This window comes from Mirounga angustirostris, unplaced genomic scaffold (genome assembly GCF_029215605.1).
Source record: "Mirounga angustirostris isolate CCGP_5_RB_7025 unplaced genomic scaffold, mMirAng1.0.hap1 SCAF_6, whole genome shotgun sequence".
Taxonomy (NCBI): Eukaryota; Metazoa; Chordata; class Mammalia; order Carnivora; family Phocidae; genus Mirounga; species Mirounga angustirostris.
The window spans coordinates 65,809,476-65,829,858 of record NW_026991714.1 but is presented as its reverse complement, the minus strand read 5'-3'; the positions used below and the strand labels follow the sequence as shown (position 1 = coordinate 65,829,858).

Here is a 20,383-nt window from a genome sequence, read left to right as displayed (position 1 = left end):
AGCCAGCTAAAATGGAAGGTTTAAATAAGATTCAGAGTCACTAACTGAAAATCCTATCAGGAAACAGGAAAACCTCAATTTGAATGAGAAAAGAAAATCAATAGATGCTGACACTGAAATAGTAGAGATGCTAGAAATATCTGACAAGGGGCATCTGGGTGGCATAGTCAATTAAGCGTCCGACACTTGATTTTGGTTCCAGTCATGATCTCAGGATTGTGAGATCAAACCCTGTGTCAGGCTCTGCATTGAGTGTGGAGCCTGCTTAAGATTTTCTCTCCCTTGTCCTTTGCCGCTCCCCCTGCTCGCATGCTCTCTCACTCTCTCTCTAAAATAAATAAAATCTTTTAAAAATATATCTGACAAGACATTAAAACAGTTATGATAAAAATGCTTCACTGAGCAATTATGAATATATCTGAAATAAATCAACAAACAGAAGACCCAAGCGAAGATATAGGAAGTCTCGGCAAAAAAGCAGAAGTTTACAAAAAACAAAATGGAAATTTTAGAAATAAATAAATAAAATGAAAATATGGGTGGATGGACTCAACTGGGATCGGTGGAAAGAATCAGTGAAATGGAAGATAAGACAGTAGATATTGACCAATCTGAACAGCAGAGAAAAAACAGAATGAAAACAAAAATGAACAGAGACCCAAATATTTGTGGGCTGATAACAAAAGATCTAACATCCATGTTATCAGAGTCCCAGAAAGAGAAGAGAAAGTAGGTAGGTCTGTAAAAGTACTCAAAGTAGTAAGGTCTAAAAACATCCCAAATTTAGCAAGACACATAAACCTACAGATTCCAAGTGAACGAATCCCAAACCGAATAAACCCAAAGAAATTCATGCCAAAACACACCATTAAACATCAGAAAACTATAAAAGGAGAAAAACCTTGCAAGCAGCCAGAGAAAAATCCCACCTTAGATAAATACTCAGAATAACAGTGAATTTCTCCTCAAAAATGAGGGAGTCCTAAGGAAATGGTTTTCCTTAATATTTCCTGAAAATATTTTTCAGATGTTAAAACGAAAGAACTATCAACCTAGGATCCTATGCTCTGCAAAAATATTCTTTAGCAATAAAGAGAAAATTAAGACATTCTCAGATGAATAAAAGCTAAGAGAATTTGCTGATAGCAGAGCTATCTTAAAGAAAAATGGCTAAAGGAAATTATCTAAAGAGAAAACAAACAACAGGACAAAGAGCTCAGCAATATCAGGAAGAAAGAAAGAGCACTGTATATAAAGTATGGGTAAATCCGCATCTCCTCTTGTTTTCTAAATTATATTTTACAGTTACAGGAAATATTATACCCTTGTCTTATGTGCTTCTAAAACATATGAAGAAAAATACTTAAAGCAATTATAAAATAAACCAGGAAAATAAACAATTGGTATCAACATAAAACAGACTGTTATAACTAAGGATTTTATGTGAGCCTCATGGTAACCATAAAGCAAACAACTACAGGAGGTACACAACAGATAAAGAGAAGGGAATCAAAGCATAACACTACAAAAAATCATCAATTTACAAATAAAGCCAGTAAGAGAGGAAGAAAGAAACCAAGGAACTATAAAACACCAGAAAACAATTAATAGGATGACATTATAAATCCTTACCTATTAATAATTACTTTAAATACAAATGGATTCAATTCTCTTAACAAAAAGACCTAGAGTGGCTGGATGGATTAAAAAAACAAGACCTAACTAGATGCTGCCTATAAAAGGCTCACTTCAGCTTTAAGGAGACACAAAGACTCAAAATGAAGGGATCTGACAAGATATTATTCCATGCAAGTGGAAACAAAGAGAACAAGGGTAGCTATACTTAAACAAAATAAATGTTAAGTGAAGAATAGTAACAAGACACAAGAAAGTTATTGTGTAAGAATAAAAAGTCCAAATCATCAAGAAGATAGGAAAATTATAAATATATATGCACCCACTACTGTAGCACCTAAATATACTGAATAGATACAGCAGATGTGAAAGGAGAAACAGATAATACAATAATAGCAGGGGACTTCAATACCCTACTTCCAACAATGTATACATCATTCAGACAGAAAATCAGTAAGGAAACACTGAATGTGAACTACAGACCAAATGGATCTAACAGACATATACAGAACATCCCATCCAACAGCAGCAGAATATACATTCTTCCCAAACACACATGGAACAGGATACATCAAAAGTTAGCCTTCAAAACAAGTCTTAAGAAATTTAGCAAAAACTGGGGCGCCTGGGTGGCTCAGTTGGTTAAGCGACTGCCTTCGGCTCAGGTCATGATCCTGGAGTCCCGGGATTGAGTCCCGCATCGGGCTCCCTGCTCGGCAGGGAGCCTGCTTCTCCCTCTGACCCTCCCCCCTCTCATGTGCTCTCTGTCTCTGTCTCAAATAAATAAATAAAATCTTTAAAAAAAAAAAAAGAAATTTAGCAAAAACTGAAATCATAACAAGGATCTTTTCTAAGCACAAAATTATGACACTAGAAATCAATAAAGGAGGAAACTGGAAAACTCATAAAAATATGGAAATTGAACAATACACTCCTGAACAACCAATGGATCACAAAAATGAAAGGGAATCAAGAAATATCTTGTAACAAACAAAAATGGAAACACTATATACCAAAACTCATAGAATATGACAAAAGCAGTTCTAAAAAGGAAATTCATGGTGAGAAACACCTACATTAAAAAATGAAAGGTCTCGGGGAGCCTGGGTGGCTCAGTTGGTTGGGTGACTGCCTTCAGCTCAGGTCATGATCCTGGAGTCCTGGGATCGAGAGCCACATCAGGTTCCTGGCTCGGCAGGGAGCCTGCTTCTCCCTCTGACCCTCTCCCCTCTCATGCTCTTTCTCAAAAAAAAAAAAAAAAAAAAAGTCTTTAAAAAAAAATGAAAGGTCTCAAACACCTAACTTTATACATCAAACAGCTAGAAAAAGAACAAACTAAACCTAAAGTTGTAGCAGAAGAAAGGAATTAACAAAGATCAGAGCAGCAATAAATGAAATAAACATCAGGAAAACAGAAGAAAAGATCAATGAAACGAAGATTGTTTTTTGAACAGATAGGCAAAATTGGCAAAATTTTAAGTAGGGTTAAAAAAAAGAGAAGACTTATATAAATTAAAATCAGAAATGAAAGAGGAAATAATTAAATGAGCAGCACAGAAATACAAAGGTCATAAGAGACTACTATGAATGATTACATGCCAGTAAACTGGATAACCTAGAAGAAATTGATAAATTTATAGAAACATACAACCAAGTAAGACCAAATCGTGAATAAGTTAAAAAATCTGAACAAATCAATAATGAGTAAGGATGATGAAAGAAAAACCCATGACCTGATGGTTTTACTGGTGAATTCTACCAAACATTTTAAAAAGAATTAATACCAATCCTTTTCAAACTCTTTTAAAAAATGGAAGAGGAGGAAATCCTTTCAAACTCATTTTATGAGGCCAGCATTACACTGATACCACAGCCACACAAGGACCACCAAAAGCAAAAACCAACAAGTGGGACTACCTCAAACTTACTTCTGAACAGCAAAGGAAACCATCAACAAAATAAAAAGGCAACCAATGGATGAGAGAAAATATTCACAAATCATATATCTGGTAAGGGGTTAATATTGAAAATATATTTTATTTATTATTTTAAAAAAGATTTTATTTATTTATTTGAGAGAGAGAGGGAGAGAGATAGTGAGAGAGAGCATGAGAGGGAGGGGGTGGTGTGGAGAGGGAGAAGCAGGCTCCCCACCAAGCAGGGAGCCTAATATAGGGCTTGATCCCAGGACCCCAGGATCATGAAAGCCAAAGGCAGACGTTTAATCGACTGAGCCACCCAGACACCCCAAAAATATATTTTAAAAACTCATAAAACTCAATGGCAAACAGACAATCCAATTTAAAAAATGGGCAAAGGATCTGAATAGACATTTTTTCCAAAGAAGACATACAGATGGCCAACAGGTACATGAAAAAGTACAACATCATAAATTATCAGGAAAATGCAAATAAAAACCACAGTGAGAGATCACCTTGCACCTATTAGAATGGCTGTCATTCAAAAAACAAGAAATAACAAATGCTGGCAAGGATGTGGATAAGAGGGAATATTTGTGCACTGTTGGTGGAAATGTAAATTGGTGCAGCTACTTTGGAAAACAGTAAGGAGGTTCCTCAAAAAATTAAAAATAGAACTACCATAGGATACAGCAATTCCACTTCTATTTATCCAAAGAAAACAAAAACAGTGAATTGAAAAGATATGTGCATTTCCATAAACATACACCAAATGGTGCAGCATTATTCACAACAGTCAAGACATAGAAGCAACCTAAATGTCTACTGATGGACAAATGGATGAAGAAAATGTGGGGTACATGTACAATGGAATATTACAATGAAGAATACCTTACCATTTGCAACAATATGGATGGACTTTGAGGGAATTATGCTAAGTGAAATAAGTCAAAGAAAGACAAATACTGTATGATCTCACTTATATGTGGAATCTAAAAAAAAAAAAAACAACAAAACCCCTGAACTCAGAGAAGAGATTGGTGGTTGCAAGAGGCAGGGGTGTAGGGCAAGTTAAAGGGGTAAAAGTGATCAACAGGTACAAACTTGCAGTTATATAATAAGTAAGTCTTGGGAATGTAATGTACAACTGAAGGACTACAGTTAATAATACCGTACTATATATTTAAAAGTTGTTAAGAGAGTAGCTCTTAAGATTTCTAATCACAAGAAAAAAATTCTGTAACTATGTGTACTGGTGATCATTGACTTCCTTTGGTGATCATTTCACAATATATACAAATACTGAATCATTATGTGTACACCTAAAACTAATATAATGTTGTATGTCAATTGTATCTCAATAACAAAAAAACAAAAGAACAAAAACAAAGACAGAAGAAAGAAAGAAAGAAAGAAAGAAAGAAAGAAAGGAAGGAAGGAAGGAAGGAAGGAAGGAAGGAAGGAAGGAAGGAAGGAAGGAAGGGAGGGAAGGAGGGAGGGAAGGAGGGAGGGAAGGAGGGAGGGAGGGGAAAGAAAAACAAAGGCCAGTATCTCTCATGTATACAGATGCAAAAATCCTTAACAGAATACTAGGAATAAAATTCAGTAATATATAAAAATAATTATACACCATGACCAGTGATGTGTATATTCCAGGGATGTAAGTTTGGTTCAATAATTTCAAAATCAACCAATCTAATCCACCATATTAACAGGCTAATTAAAGAAAAAAAAAATCACATATGAATATCAACAAATGGAGAAAAGATACTTGACAAATTTCAACAACCATTTGTGATTAAAAACAAACAAACAAACCTTAGAAATACAGGACTAGATGGACTAGATGGGAACTTTTTTTTTTTTTTTACTTTTTCAAAGAGAGAGAGAGAGGGAGTGCACAAGCAGGGTGGGTGGGGAGGGGAGGGAGAAGCAGGCTTCCCCATGAGCAGGGAGCCCGACATGGGGCTTGATCCCAGGACCCTGGGATCACAACCTGAGCCGAAGGCAGATGCTTAACAGAATGAGCCACCCAGGCGCCCCTAGATGGGAACTTCTTACATGGTAAAAAGTGTCAATAAAAAACCTGTAGCTAGTATTACAGTTAAGGGTGAAAGACGAATGCTTCCCCCTCAGAAAGCCAGGATGTCTGTTCTCACCACTCTTCTTTAGCATAGTTATGCAAATTCTAGCCAATGCAATAAAAGGAAATAAAAAGCATACAGATCAAACAGGCATACAGATCATACAACTGTTCCTATTTGCAGACACATGATGGATCCGCACAGAAAATCCTAAGGAATCAATTAAAAAAAAAACCCTCTTAGAGCTAGTAAGATGGGCTTATGAGGAAGTCATCCCAATCCACATAACCTCTTTGAAGATAAATCACTGACCATCTCAGCTGCTCTTGTGTTTTTACTACTTTTTCAGTGTCAAATAACTCATTCACTGCTATTGATGCTTTATTGTTGATAGCAAAGTGAAGGATTCTGCTTATCATATTCCTAATCTACCTTAATTTTAGAAAGATAAAGCTACAGAAATTTGATAAAGAGATATTTCTTAGGAAGAGAGCCACTTAAAAAAAATTGAACAGCATGGGGCGCCCGGGTGGCTCAGTTGTTAAGCGTCTGCCTTCTGCTCAGGTCATGATCTCAGGGTTCTGGGATTGAGCCCCGCATCGGGCTCCCTGCTTGGCAGGAAGCCTGCTTTTCCCTCTCCCACTCCCCCAGCTTGTGTTCCTGCTCTCGCTGTGTCTCTCTCTGTCAAATAAATAAATAAAATCTTAAAAAAAAAAAAAAAAACAGCATAAATTTCAAATTTAAGAGCTCCATGTATATTTAATACAAGTAAAGTATTAATGTGGCATTTTAAACAGCTCTTTTTATAAAAGACCCTATATGAGATTCTTTCTTCTTCTTCTTCACTTATTTTTGTCTTAAAATGGTATTTCTGGAGGCCTGACGATCCTAGCTAAACTAGTACCTTTTTCTCTCTCTTTCCTTATACTTAGCTAAGGTGCCATGACTCTAAACCCTGACTGAAAAAGGCTGCCATTACATTGATAGAAAAAGCCAAAAACCTTGTAACAGTTGGTGAGACTCTATGGATCAGGCCACAAACCCTCCCCAACCCTTTACTTCTCTGGCCTCCCTTCCTCCACTCTCTCTTGCTTGCTCCTCCTGCTCCAGCCATGCTGTCCTCTGGGTCCTAACTGCACTCATGAGTCACATTCTGACTTCAGGGCCTTTGCACTGGCTGGTCCTTCTGCCTCGGACATGTTTCCCATTTAACTGCACAGCTAAGCCCTTACCTTCTTCAAGTTTTTGTTCACATGTTACCTCCTCAATGAGGCTTACACCCACACCACCCTACCTAAAATTATAAAACTCCTCATCTTGTACTTCTGACCCATTCTTCTTCTGCTCTGTGTTTAAGTACTTAGCGCCTTCTAACATACTGTATCATTTACAAAGTTATATAGTTATTATTTTAGGTCTGTTGTGTGCCTTCCACCCCAGCAAAACAAAGATTTTATTAATTTTGTTTGGTACTGCATCCCAAGAGCCTAAAACAACACCTGGTACACAGCAGGTGTTCAACAAATATTTGTTGAATTAACAGAATACATGCATGAATGCATGTAATAGGCATATCAACAGTTGTCCAAATTAATTTTAATTAAATCTCATCAATATGCTGAAAGGAACTGTTATAGAGAAAATAAATTTTCACATGCCTTGATGTCTGCATACATCTGGTTCCCTTGTCTACACTACCCTTCTTCCTTACTCCTAACACTCCTTCCCTGATTCATATACATGCTCAGCCAGACAAATTCCAACTAAATGTCACAAACTAATAGGTCTTTCAAAAACGTCATCTTTGTTAACTTAAATCATGGTTAGGTGCCCCTCCTAAATACTCTCCACGTACCTGTGTTTCTTTTTCTCATAGCCTTTCCACATGTATTGCAAAAACTATTTTTTCACCAGACCAAAATGTGAGCTCCTTGAAGGAGAAACTTTTCTTTTTTTTTTTTTTTTTGAGCGAGAGAGAGTGCGCATGTGCCAGGCTGGGGCTAGGAGGTGGAGGGGCAGAGGGAGAGGGAGAATCTTAAGCAGGCTCCAAGCACAGAGCCCGATGCGGGCCTCAATCCCACAACCCTGAGATCATGACCTGAGCTGAGATCAAGAGTCGGGCGCTTCACCAGCTGAGCCACCCAGGCACCCCAGGCAGAAACCATTCTTACTTGCTCTTCCCTCATGGCCCTAGAGCTCACATCACGTAACACATGACAGGCACTCGATAAATGTCTTGTGTCAATAAAACATTTTTTTAAAAACCTACTAAAGTGAAATAATAGTGAATCACAGAAATTTACCTCTTACTTGTTTCCTTAGTTTTTCAATTTCTTCTTTTAAGGTTTTTATTTCTAAATCTTTGCTTGCTGTTAATGGACCATCAGCAGTTGAATACTGTAGAGCTTGAACAGTCTGTGTTGACTCTTAAAAAAAAAATAAAGAAAAAATGAGAAATATGGCCATATCTTAAATTTTTAAAACTAATAGCAATATATTTCTTTCTAGAGAAATCCTTACATAATTCTGATCAAAACATCCTCGCATCAACAAAAAGCGGGTAAACACATCACAATTAAATATCAAAACTCCAATGCATGTTTCTTTAAAAGTATAACAGATGTAGGAAAGGATCTGCCTTACTACCATGTGAGATTTTCCATTTCAAACACTGCTGGTACAGTCTACCACTGAGTCAACAACCATTCAGCCCCCTTTCATCATGTAATAACCCCCAAAACTTCCTGTGTCAGATGATGCATTAAAACCAGAGTCTGGTGTGTCAAGGTAGGTTTAGAGATTTAATACAGCTCACCTTGAACAATGCAGGGGGGGGGATGTTTGGGGGCACTGAACCCCCCCATGCAGTAGAAAATCTGTGTATAACTTCTGACCCAAACACTTAACTACTGAGAGTTTCTTGTTGACCAGAAATCTTATCAATAACATGAACAGTTGATTGACACATACTTTGTAGGTTATATGTATTACACACTGTATTCTTACAATCAGGTAAGCTGAAAAGAAGGAAATGTTACTGAGAATATCATAAGGAGGAGAAAACACACTCACTGTACTGTATTTACAAAAAAAAAAAAAAATCTACAGGACCCACCCAGTTCAAACCGCATTGTTTCAAGGGTCAAGTGCATATAATATATAGAAATGCTGGCCCCCAAATTTCATGTATGAAAGTTGAAGCCCACTACAGATGACTTCAGCTCATCAATTTAGCTAAAATAGAGATTACTATTCTTGTGGTTCTAATCAGAAGATGCAAGGTATTCAAGAAACATTAACTCTACTGAGGTTTATTCCCAGATATTATCAGAAGATATGGAAAAAAGAAAACTTTAAAGAATTTTATCAGAAATGAAACCACCCTTGTTCTAAAGTAGTTATTGTGCTATCTTATGGAGGGTTTGCAATAGTAAGACTCTATTCACCATAATTTTTGGTTAGTACAAATCATTACTGATTGTTTTATACTACTTATATTATTTATATGTTGCTTTATATAACATATTGCTTATATGCTTTATTACTTATATGTATTACTTATGTTTTATGTATGTGTGTATGTGTATATACACAGATACACAAATGTATATACACATGTATACACACACACACACACACACACACAAGCTCCAAAATATTGTGGTCTTCAGAGGAGGGAGATTTTCTAATTAATTTTCACCATATGCACAGAGAATAGTATCATGGTATTTGTATTCATAAATATTGGTTAATTTGAATTAAAGGTCCAAGATGTACCTATTGTGCATCCAACCATGATCTTCTACATTCAGTAAGTACTTCTTATACTTTTTGGTTTCAAAACACAGTAAGTATCAATGCATTTTGTACTTATTATCTTTAAAAGAACATCCTTTATTTATTTTAAAAAGATATCTAAGGGGGCACCAGGGCAGTTCAGTAAGTTAAGTGACCAACTCTTGATTTTGGCTTAGGTCGTGACCTCAGAGTGGTGAGATTGAGCCCCGCCTATGTGGGGCTCCATGCTCAGTGCTGAGTCTGTTTAAGATTCTCTCTCTCTCCCTCTCTCTCTCTGCCCCTATCACCACCACACGCATGCATGTGCATGCATGCTCTCGCTCTCAAAAAAATCATATATTAGAAAGATACCTAAGTTAGGAGTAGAAAAAGGAAGATACAAAAATAGCCAGTGGATACCAGTAACAGCTCCTTTTCCTCCTAGACTCCACATCCTGCAGGGTATGGAGGTGGGTAGGCATCCTGGCTTCTCCTTGCTACTTCTGTCCACCCCGTAAATCCCAGTCAGCTAAAATGCCCATTACTCATCTGCTGAAGTTATTATCCATTGCCTTTCTTATTCTGTCTTTGACTAACAATTTCACACATTGTTCATTGCCCTTCTATTACAACCCTTTTTATTATTCTTATTAACTTTAATATCAAAATAGACAATCCACCCAACACTCTGGCTTCTCGGACACACAAATCCCCCGTGCAGACACAGTTGGGGCTTTTTACCCTCTTGTTTCTGAACCAAATTCAGGTGCACTGACAAGGTAGGCTGGCCAAAACTGAAGATGGTTTAAATCAATCATGGTGGACCCATCCTTTGTTGCCAGTACTGGTTAAGAATTAGGTATGTGACCGGGCGCCTGGGTGGCTCAGTTGGTTAAGAATTAGGTATGTGACCTAGTCAGAACTACTAGTCCCTTGAGAAGAAGTCCCCGAGGGGGCTTCCTGGAAAGGGGTAAGTCTCCTACAGATGGAGAGATGGATGAAAGGAAGCGAGCCTTCATTTGGTCTCATGTGTGCAGACGTGATCTGGAATTTTAGCAGTATGGGAGAATCATGAGAGGAAAGCCATGAAAATCACAGAGAAGCTAACCCCACTATCCGCACTGAAATGGTCTACTTCTGACTTCCCACATGAGATAACAAATCTGTATTATTTAAGAATTCTAGGATTTGCAGCCCAAAACAACCTAGCTGGTCTCCAGCAAAACCACCAAATCTACTGGTCACACCCTAGACCCGTGGTTCTCACCTCGTCTGAGCTTAGCAGTGTGTATGTGTGGGCGCCTGGGTGGCTCAGTTGGTTAAGTGACTGCCTTCGGCTCAGGTCATGAGCCCAGGGTCCTGGGATCGAGTCCCACATCGGGCTCCTGGCTCAGCAGGAAGCCTGCTTCTCCCTCTCCCACTCCCCCCGCTTGTGTTCCTGCTCTCGCTGTCTCTGTCAAATAAATAAATTTTAAAAAATCTTAAAAAAAAAAAAAAGAAATGTGTATGTGTGCACACAGCAGGGAGTGGGGGATGTTGACACAGATGTAGGTAGGAGATGATTAAAGGTATTTAGTGTCTGGGGACCAAGAAAGCTCAGTATCTTACAGAATGTTTAAGTCTCCTGCATCAAAGAATCACCCTGCCCTAAATACTAGTAGTTTGACTATGGAGAAATGCTACTAATGTACACTTTTCCATTATTTAGTAACTGTACGGCCTCCCAAATCTTGATTCCAAGTACACCATTCTTTTTTTTTTTTTTAAAGATTTTATTTATTTATTTGAGAGAGAGAATGAGAGAGAGCACATGAGAGGGGGGAGGGTTGGGAGGGTCAGAGGGAGAAGCAGACTCCCTGCCGAGCAGGGAGCCCGATGCGGGACTCGATCCAGGGACTCCAGGATCATGACCTGAGCCGAAGGCAGCCGCTCAACCAACTGAGCCACCCAGGCGCCCACACCATTCTCTCTTATCTTTACAGTGTGCTTACTACTCCAGGGGCCACTTCAATGATGCTCATTCCCACCAAGAGATCAAATCCACTGTCCTCATGTTTTTCAGTTTTTCTCTTTTCTTCCTTATTTAGCCAGGTTGGATTCCATGGTCCATCACTACAATGGACTACTTTGCACACACACCTTCCATCTCTTTGCCCTGCTCTCCTCCATTACACCCACCTTAGAAGACACCAATCTTGGCCGACTCTGACTCTCCTACTTGTGTTCCCACCCTGGAAGCTGACAAAGTGGCCAAAGAAAACACAGTCACTTCAAATTCATGTCTACTGACATCGAACAGCTTAGCGATGACTGGCAGTCCTCAGCTGCATCCCTAGACCATCTCCTCTTCTCCTCTCTAAACTGACCATTTCACATATTCTCTTTTTCTTGTCAAAATCTAATACACTCTCCACCTTCCTCATTCCCAGCTGATGATCCTGCTTTGTATCTGATTTTGCATCGGTCTCCTCAAAGTAGAATGTAAGCACTACATGGGCAAGTATTTTTCTCGTTTTCTGCTCATTGTTACATCCTCAGTTATGTACAGAACAAGTCCTGGGTCGTCAGTGTTCAAGAAATAGCTGATAAATGGATGAAATGGCCTGATGTAAACCTATGCCGCTGCATGAAACCGGTATTAATACAAAAAGGCAATGATCCCACATTTTCATTGCACTTGCTTGGCGTAAATGATGCCAATCACACATAATGATAGTTTCTAAGAACATGTTAGATAATTCAAAACATCAAAAAAGCCTGGTATATAGGAATTTCTCATTCAGAATAGGAAGGAGTAGGAAGCAGTAGGTCTCTCACTCCTGCTGCAAAAAGTAAAAATATGTAACTTGCAAAAACCTTATTTTTACAGAAATCATGTATCTGAGAAAGCAAAGAGGACTAAGAACAGTAAAACAGAGAGGTACAGGCCATTCTGAGGTGAGAGGACTGGCAGCTAGCTCTGATTTCTGAATTCTACCCGATTCTATGAGCAGGCTTAGGCTCCAGGTTGTTCTAAATTGAGGGATATCACTCTGGAGTGAAAACACATGACAATTTCTGGAAAATGGGTGGGGCTGCAGAAACAATTTGGAAACCCCGAGATCCCTAAATATGTGGTGCTATTTTCATCATGGTGCATTTGTTGTATCTGGAGACTGCATAGGAAGTTAGCAGCTTCTAATACTCAGACTGAAGTTTCCTCCAGTCTTAGAGTATTTCAGAAACAAAAATCTTGCCCAAGGAAAAGAGTCTGTCTCGAATACATGGTCAGTCTCCCAATCAACACATTTGCCAGATAAAGAAATGCCACGGAGGTAGGAGGCTTAAGGGCAGAATAAATCTCCCACAGTTGATGGAGAGAGAAAGAGAGAGCCCCAGCCAGACTCTGTGTAGATCTCCCTTTGGGATATTTGAAACCGAAGGTAGGTTGAGTCCAGTGAAAACTGCAAACGAGCCTTGTCCTAACTCCCTCCATTCCAGGTTAGACAGAGCACCAGGAGAAACAAAAAAACTTGTGCTACAGCACCACCTTCTGGAAAACAAAAGAAAGGCTTCTGATTGACAACCTACTGAACTCTTAAATCCAAGGAAACAAAACCTTACCTAAGTAGGAAACGTGTTTGCTACTTCAAATGTGATAGCAGAGGTACATTCATGATACACTATGAAAAAATCACAGTAATAGGGTTTCACAAAAAGAAAAGGCCTAATCTGCAGCAACCAAACTCAAAGACACAAAACACTGTGTTCTCACTGATGAAAGATACAAAATAGCAGTTATGAAGAAATTCAGTGAGCTACAAGAAAACTCAGAAAGGCACTTCAATGAACTCAGGAATAAAATTAATGAAAGGTTGAAATTATGAGAAAGAAGCAAACAAAAATTCTGGAGCTGAAGGACTCAATATTATGAGTCCTTTTCAATGCACTAGAAAGCACTGGAAACAGCAGATCAGATGGAAGAGAGAATACGCAGTTTGGAGGGTGGGAATCTAGAAATGATTTGGGTGGGAGAGGAGAGAGAATGGAGATTTCTAAAAGGTGAAAAAATGCTACAAGACTTATACTCCGTTAGATAAGCAAACATAAGAAAAATGTGGATACCATGGGGGGAGTAATTTATTTAAAGAAATAATAGTTGAGAACTATTGGGGGAGGAGAGAGAACTACTGGGGAGAGAACTGGACATACAAGTCCACACAGCCAAATAGAACACCTTCCCACCTCAATGTAAAAAGACCTTCACTAATACACCTTATAATGAACTGTCAAGAATCAATGGTAAGGAATTTTAAAGGCAACCGGGGGGAAAGGATGTGACCTATACCCATCAGGGTATCAGCAGATTTCCTGGGAGAAACTACAGACCAGAAGAGTGGGATGATATATCCAAAGTACTGACAGATAAAAACCACCAGCCAAGAATATTCTATCCAGAAAAGCTATCCTTCCAATATGAAGGAGAGATAAAGGCTTTCCAAGACAAACAGCAGCTGAGGGAGTTCACCACCAGACCTGCCTTGTTGAAAGGAGCTCTTAAAACTGAAACGAAAAAATGAAAGCACACAAAATTCTGATTAAGATGATAAACAGACATTCAGAATTAGAGAACTGTAACTCTATTTCAGAATAGTGTTACATACTTAATTGTAGTATAAATGTTAAAGGAAAGGCATTAAAAACTATACTACAATTTGGTAACAAATTCATAGCAAAAAAGAGATCATTTGTGACATCAGAAATATAAAAGGCAAGTTATAAAAGGATGGAAACTTTATAGGTGAATGAAGGTAAAGTTGCTATCAGCAGAGAAAGGACAAGTTTATCTAGGAGACATTTTGCTAACCTCATGCTCACCACATGACAAAAATCAAGGGCAGAGACACAAAATATAAAAAGGGGAGAAAGAGCAAATCACCATGGAAAACCACCAACTGGCAAAGGTAGAGAGAAACAAAAGTTAAAAAGAACAATGGAGAGACAAAACAACCAGAAGGCAAAAGATAAAATGGCAGCAGTAAGTGCTTAAATATCAATAATCACTCTAAACGTAAATGGACTGTCCTCACCAATAAAAAGGTACAGAGTGGCTGGATGGATTAAAAACAAAAAGAAAAACAAGGGGTGCCTGGGTGGTTCAGATGGTTAAGCATCGGACTCTTGATTTGGGCTCAGGTCATGATCTCAGGGTCGTGAGATGGAGCCCCATGCTGGGCATGGAGCCTACTCAAGATTCTCCCCTTCCCTCTCCCTCTACCCTTCCCCCCCTCCCCCTTGCTTGTGCACATGCACACTCTCTCTCTAAAAATCAAAAACAAAAAAACAAGACCCAAGTATATGCTGCCTAAGGGAGACTCATCAGCTCAGAAGATACACACAGTCTCAAGGTGAAGGGATAGAGAAGATAATATTCCAAGCATCCAAGCAAGTGAAAACCAAAACAAAGTGGGACTAACCATACTTACATCAGACAAAATTGACTTAAAGCCAGAAATGGAAATGAGACAAAGATCATTATATAATGATAAAGGGGTCAATGCATTAAGAGGATATAATAATTGTAAATATACACTCCCAACACCCAAGTACTGGAATATATTCAGCAAAAACTAACAGATCTTCAAGAATAGTTCAATAACAGTAGGTGGCTTCACTACTCCACTATTCACAGTTGATGAACTGTCCAGATAGAAAATCAGCAAGACAATGTTGCAATCGAACTCTACTCTAGAACAAATGGACATTGAACAGACATTACAGAACATTCCATCCACCAGCAGCAGAACACACATGCTTCTCAAGTGCACACAGGACCTTCTCCAGGACAGATCATATGAGAGGACATAAAACAAACAGAAAATTTAAGAAGAAATTATACCATCTTTTCTGATGAGGATGGTATGAAATTAGAAATCAACAAGGGGAAAGTGAGAAGATCTATAAATATGTGGAAATTAAGTAATTCTAAACAACCACTGGGTCAAAGAAGAAATCAAAAAAGAAATCAATTTTCTCAAAACCAATGAAAATGAAACTACAACATATCAAATTTGTGGAATGGATGGATTGAAGCGGCTCTGAGAGAAAGTTTATAGCAACAAATGTACATATTAAGAAATCAGAAAGATTTCAAATAATCTAATTTATACTTCAAGGAACTTTTAGAAAAATAACAAATTAACCCCAAAGTTAGCAAATGAGAGGAAAAAAAGATAAACCTCATTGACAAACCTTTACACTAAGAAAAAAAGAAGAGGGCGCCTGGGTGGCTCAGTTGGTTAAGCGACTGCCTTCGGCTCAGGTCACGATCCTGGAGTCCCGCATCGGGCTCCCTGCTCGGCGGGGAGTCTGCTTTGCCCTCTGACCCTCCCCCCTCTCTATGTGCTCTCTCTCATTCTCTCTCTCTCAAATAAATAAATAAAATCTTTAAAAACAAAAAACAATACTTTAAAAAAAAAAAAAAAAAAAGAAAAAAAGAAGAGACTCGAATAAAATTTAAAATGAAAGAGACATTACAAATGATACTACAGAAATATATCAGATCATAAAGGACCCTATGAACAATTATAGGCCATGAACTTACATAACCTAGAAGAGATGGATACATTTCTAGAAACACACAACCCACCAAGACTAAATCAGGAGGAAACAGAAAGTCTGAACAGACCAACAATGAGTAATGGGATTGAATCAGTAATCAAAAACCTCCCAACACAGAAATCCTTAGGAATTGATAGCTTCACTGGTGAATTCTACCAAACATTTTAAGAAAAATTAACAACAATCCTCCTCAACCTCTTCAAAATAATGAGGAGGAGGAACACTTTCAGACTCATTCTATAAGGCCAGCATTACCATGATACCAAAACCAGAGACAACAACCACAAGAAAACTATAGACCAATGTCCCTGATGAATATAGATGAAAACATTCACATTAAAATATTAGCAAGCTGAATTCAAGAACACATTCATACGATTATATACCATGAAAAGTGAGATTTATCCCTGGGATGCAAGGATGGTCCAACATATGCAAATCAATAAATATAACATAATAAAATGAAAGATAAAAATCACATGATCATCTCAATAGACACAATAAAAGCATCTGAAAAAATGCAACATCGTTTCATGATGAAAACCCTTTGCAGATTGGATTTAAAAGGAACATAGCTCAACAAAATAAAGGCCCTTTGCAACAAATCAATAGCTAACCTCACACTCAACGGAGAAAAATTGAAATCTTTTCCTCTAGGATCAGGAACAAGACAAGGGTGCCTACTCTCTCTACTCCTATTCAATATAGTACCTGAAGTCCTGGCTAGAGCAGTCAGGCAAGAACAAAGAAATAAAAGGCAGCTAAATCAGAAAGAAAGCAGTAAAATTGGTGCTATTTGTTGATAGGATTTTATATATAGAAAATCTCAAAGAGCAAACCAAGATAACTATTGGAACTGATCAATAAATTCAGTAAAGTTGCAGGATTCAAAATCAACACATAGAAATCTGTTGTATTCCCTTACAGTCATGATGAAACATCTGAAAAAGAAAGAAAACTATCCCATTCACAATAGTATCAAAAACAATACTCAGGAAACATTTAACCAAGTAAGGGAGGAGCAGTGTACAATGGAAACTATGAGTTTGCTGCAAGAGACTGATGATGACACAAACAGAAAACCATTGCACATTCATGGATCAGAATAATTAATATCGTTAAAATGTTGATACTGCCCAAAGCCACATACAGATTTAACACAATATCCAGAAATAGAAGAAACAATCCTAAAATTTGTTGTGGAATCACAAAAGATCCTGAAAAGGAGAGTGGAGCAAGATGGCAGAGGAGTAGGAGACCTGGATTTTGTCTGGTCCCAGGAATTCAGCTGGATAGGGATCAAACCATTCTGAACACCTACGAACACAATAGGAGATCAAAGAAAAGAATAGCAACAACTCTCTGAACAGAAAAGCGACCACTTTCTGGAAGGTAGGACGTGCGGAGAAGTGAATCCTAGGCAATATTCAGGAAGACAGACGGCGGAGGAGGGGGCCTCCATCAGCTGCTTCTGGCAAGTGACAGAGCTGCGGAGCACAAAATCGGAACTTTTAGAAGTCTGCTCCGCTGATGGACATTGCTCCAGTGGCTAAACAGGGGGTGGAACCCTGGGGGGACAGTGTGGTCTCAGGACCCTCGGGGTCGCAGGAAGACTGGGGGTGCCTGAATGAGGCAGAGCTCCCAGGTATCGGAGCGGGGAAGCCGGCTGCAGAGACGGAGCCGAGGAGTGGGCTTTCAGCTTGGGGTTGCCATAAACCATGATCCGTGGCACAGGCGGGCCACTGCTCCTCCAGCAGGGACCCAATGAGCAGCAGATCCGGGGAGACACCCCTTCCTCCCCCGGGAGGAGCGGCACGGGAGCGCACCACAGGGATCTGCTGGGTTTGGAGACTCCACACAGGGTCGTATGCCAGATATAGAAACGCTCGGTCACAGGCCAGGTGAGCATGGAGTGCGGCCAGAGAATGGGGAGACGGGAGTGACTGACTGCTTTTCTCTGGGGGCACAATGAGGGGCCCCGAGTTCTCGGCTCCTCCCGGGCGGAGATTGGGAGGCCGCCATTTTCACTCTCTGCCTCCAAAGCTATACGGAAAGCTTGCAGGGAACAAAAGCTCCCAAGAGCAAACCGGAGCAGATGACTTAGCCTGGACCGGCAAGAGCAGGGCAATTCTGCCTCTGGCAAAGACATTTGGGAACCACGGCAACAGGTCCCTCCCCCAGAAGATCAGTGAGAACAGCCAGCCAAGACCAAGTTTACCGATCAACGAGAACGGCAGAACTCCAGAGCTAGGGGAATACTGCACATAGAATTCATGGCTTTTTTACCATGATTCTTTAAACTATCAAAGTTAATTTTTTTTAAACTGATTTTTTTTTGAATTTTTCTTTTTCCCTTTTTCAACCAACATCTTATCAATCCCTTTTTAAAAAAAAATTTTTATTTTTCATTTTTAGAGTCATATTCTATCCCTTTGTAGTAGTTACCCTTATTTTTGGCATATATATAAAAGTTGTTCTCTCTTTAAAATTTTGAGATACAGTTTCTTCTAACAGATCAAAATATACCCTAAATCTCTAGTGTATGGCTTTGTTCTAGTTTCCTGCCTGATCACATTCTCTCCCTTTTTTTTTTTTTAAATCCTCTTTCTTTTTTCAAACAACTTCTTATCAATTCCTTTTATAAAACTTTTTATAATTTTCACCTTTACAGTCATATTCCATCCCTTCATCGTATTAACCCTTATTTTTGTACATATATAAGTTTTTCTTTCTTTAAAATTTTGGGAGGCACTTTCTTCTAGCAGACCAAAATACACCCAAAATACACTGTGTGGCACTAATCTATGCACCAGCCTGATCATATTTGATCATATTCTGTTTTTATTTTTTTTGTTCTGTTTTTGTTTTTATCTTTTTTTTTCTTTTTTTTTTAATTTTTTTTTTTTAAAGATTCCATTTATTCATTTGAGAGAGAGAATGAGATAGAGAGCATGAGAGGGGGGAGGGTCAGAGAGAGAAGCAGACTCCCCGCTGAGTAGGGAGCCCGATGTGGGACTCGATCCCGGGACTCCAGGATCATGACGTGAGCCGAAGGCAGTCGCTTAACCAACTGAGCCACCCAGGCGCCCTATCTTTTTTTTTTTCTTTCTTTCCCTTTCTTTTCCCCCGGTTTCAGGTGTTTTCTGATTTGTTTAGAGTATATTTTCTGAGGACATCGTTACCTTGTTAGCATTTTTCTCTCATTCATCTATTCTCCTCTGGACAAAATGACAAGACGGAAAAAATCACCTCAACAAAAAGAACAAGAGGCAGTACCGACTGCCAGGGACCTACTCAATACAGACATTAGTACAATGTTGGAACTAGAGTTCAGAATGATGATTTTAAAGATACTAGCTGGGCTTGAAAAAAGCATGGAAGATATTAGAGAAACCCTTTCTGGAGAAATAAAAGAACTAAAATCTAACCAAGTCAAAATCAAAAAGGCTATTAATGAGGTGCAATAAAAAATGGGGGTGCTAACTGCTAGGATAAATGAGGCAGAAGAAAGAATTAGTGATATAGAAGACCAAATGATGGAAAATAAAGAAGCTGAGAAAAAGACAGATAAACAACTACTGGATCACGAGGGCAGAATTCGAGAGATAAGCGATACCATAAGACGAAACAACATTAGAATAATTGGGATCCCAGAAGAAGAAGAAAGAGAGAGAGGGGCAGAAGGTATATTGGAGCAAATTATAGCAGAGAACTTCCCTAATTTGGGGATAGAAACAGGCATCAAAATCCAGGGGGCACAGAGAACCCCTCTCAAAATCAATAAAAATAGGTCAACACCCCGACATCTAATAGTAAAACTTATGACTCTCAGAGACAAAGAGAAAATCCTGAAAGCAGCTCAGGACAAGAGATGTGTAACCTACAATGGTAGAAATATTAGATTGGAAACAGACCTATTCACAGAGACCTGGCGGCAGGCTGGAAAGGACTGGCATGATATATTCAGAGCACTAAATGAGAAAAATATGCAGCCAAGAATACTATATCCAACTAGGCTGTCATTGAAAATAGAAGGAGAGGTAAAAAGCTTCCAGGACAAACAAAAACTAAAGGAATTTGCAAACATGAAACCAGCCCTACAAGCAATATTGAAAGGGGTCCTCTAAACAAAGAGAGAGCCTAATAGCAACATAGACCAGAAAGGAACACAGACAATATACAGTAACGGTCACCTTACAGGCAATACAATGGCACTAAATTCATACCTTTCAACAGTTACCCTGAATGTAAATGGGATAAATGCCCCAATCAAAAGACACAGGCTATCAGATTGGATTAAAAAACAAGACCCATTGATATGCTGTCTGCAAGAGACTCATTTTAGACCCAAAGACACCCCCAGATTGA

The 20,383-nt window shown here is 38.8% G+C and overlaps 1 protein-coding gene across 11 annotated transcripts in view; it reads right to left on the bottom strand.

Moving 5' to 3' along the window:
* Positions 1 to 20,383, bottom strand: part of CDC42BPA (CDC42 binding protein kinase alpha) — a 347,703-nt gene that overhangs the window by 147,618 nt on the left and 179,702 nt on the right. For all 11 annotated transcript variants that reach the window (XM_064594441.1, XM_064594443.1, XM_064594442.1 and 8 more), the window contains exon 11: positions 7,942 to 8,064. In XM_064594441.1, coding sequence (XP_064450511.1) covers positions 7,942 to 8,064 — 123 coding nt within the window. The remainder of the gene's footprint in view (positions 1 to 7,941; positions 8,065 to 20,383) is intronic.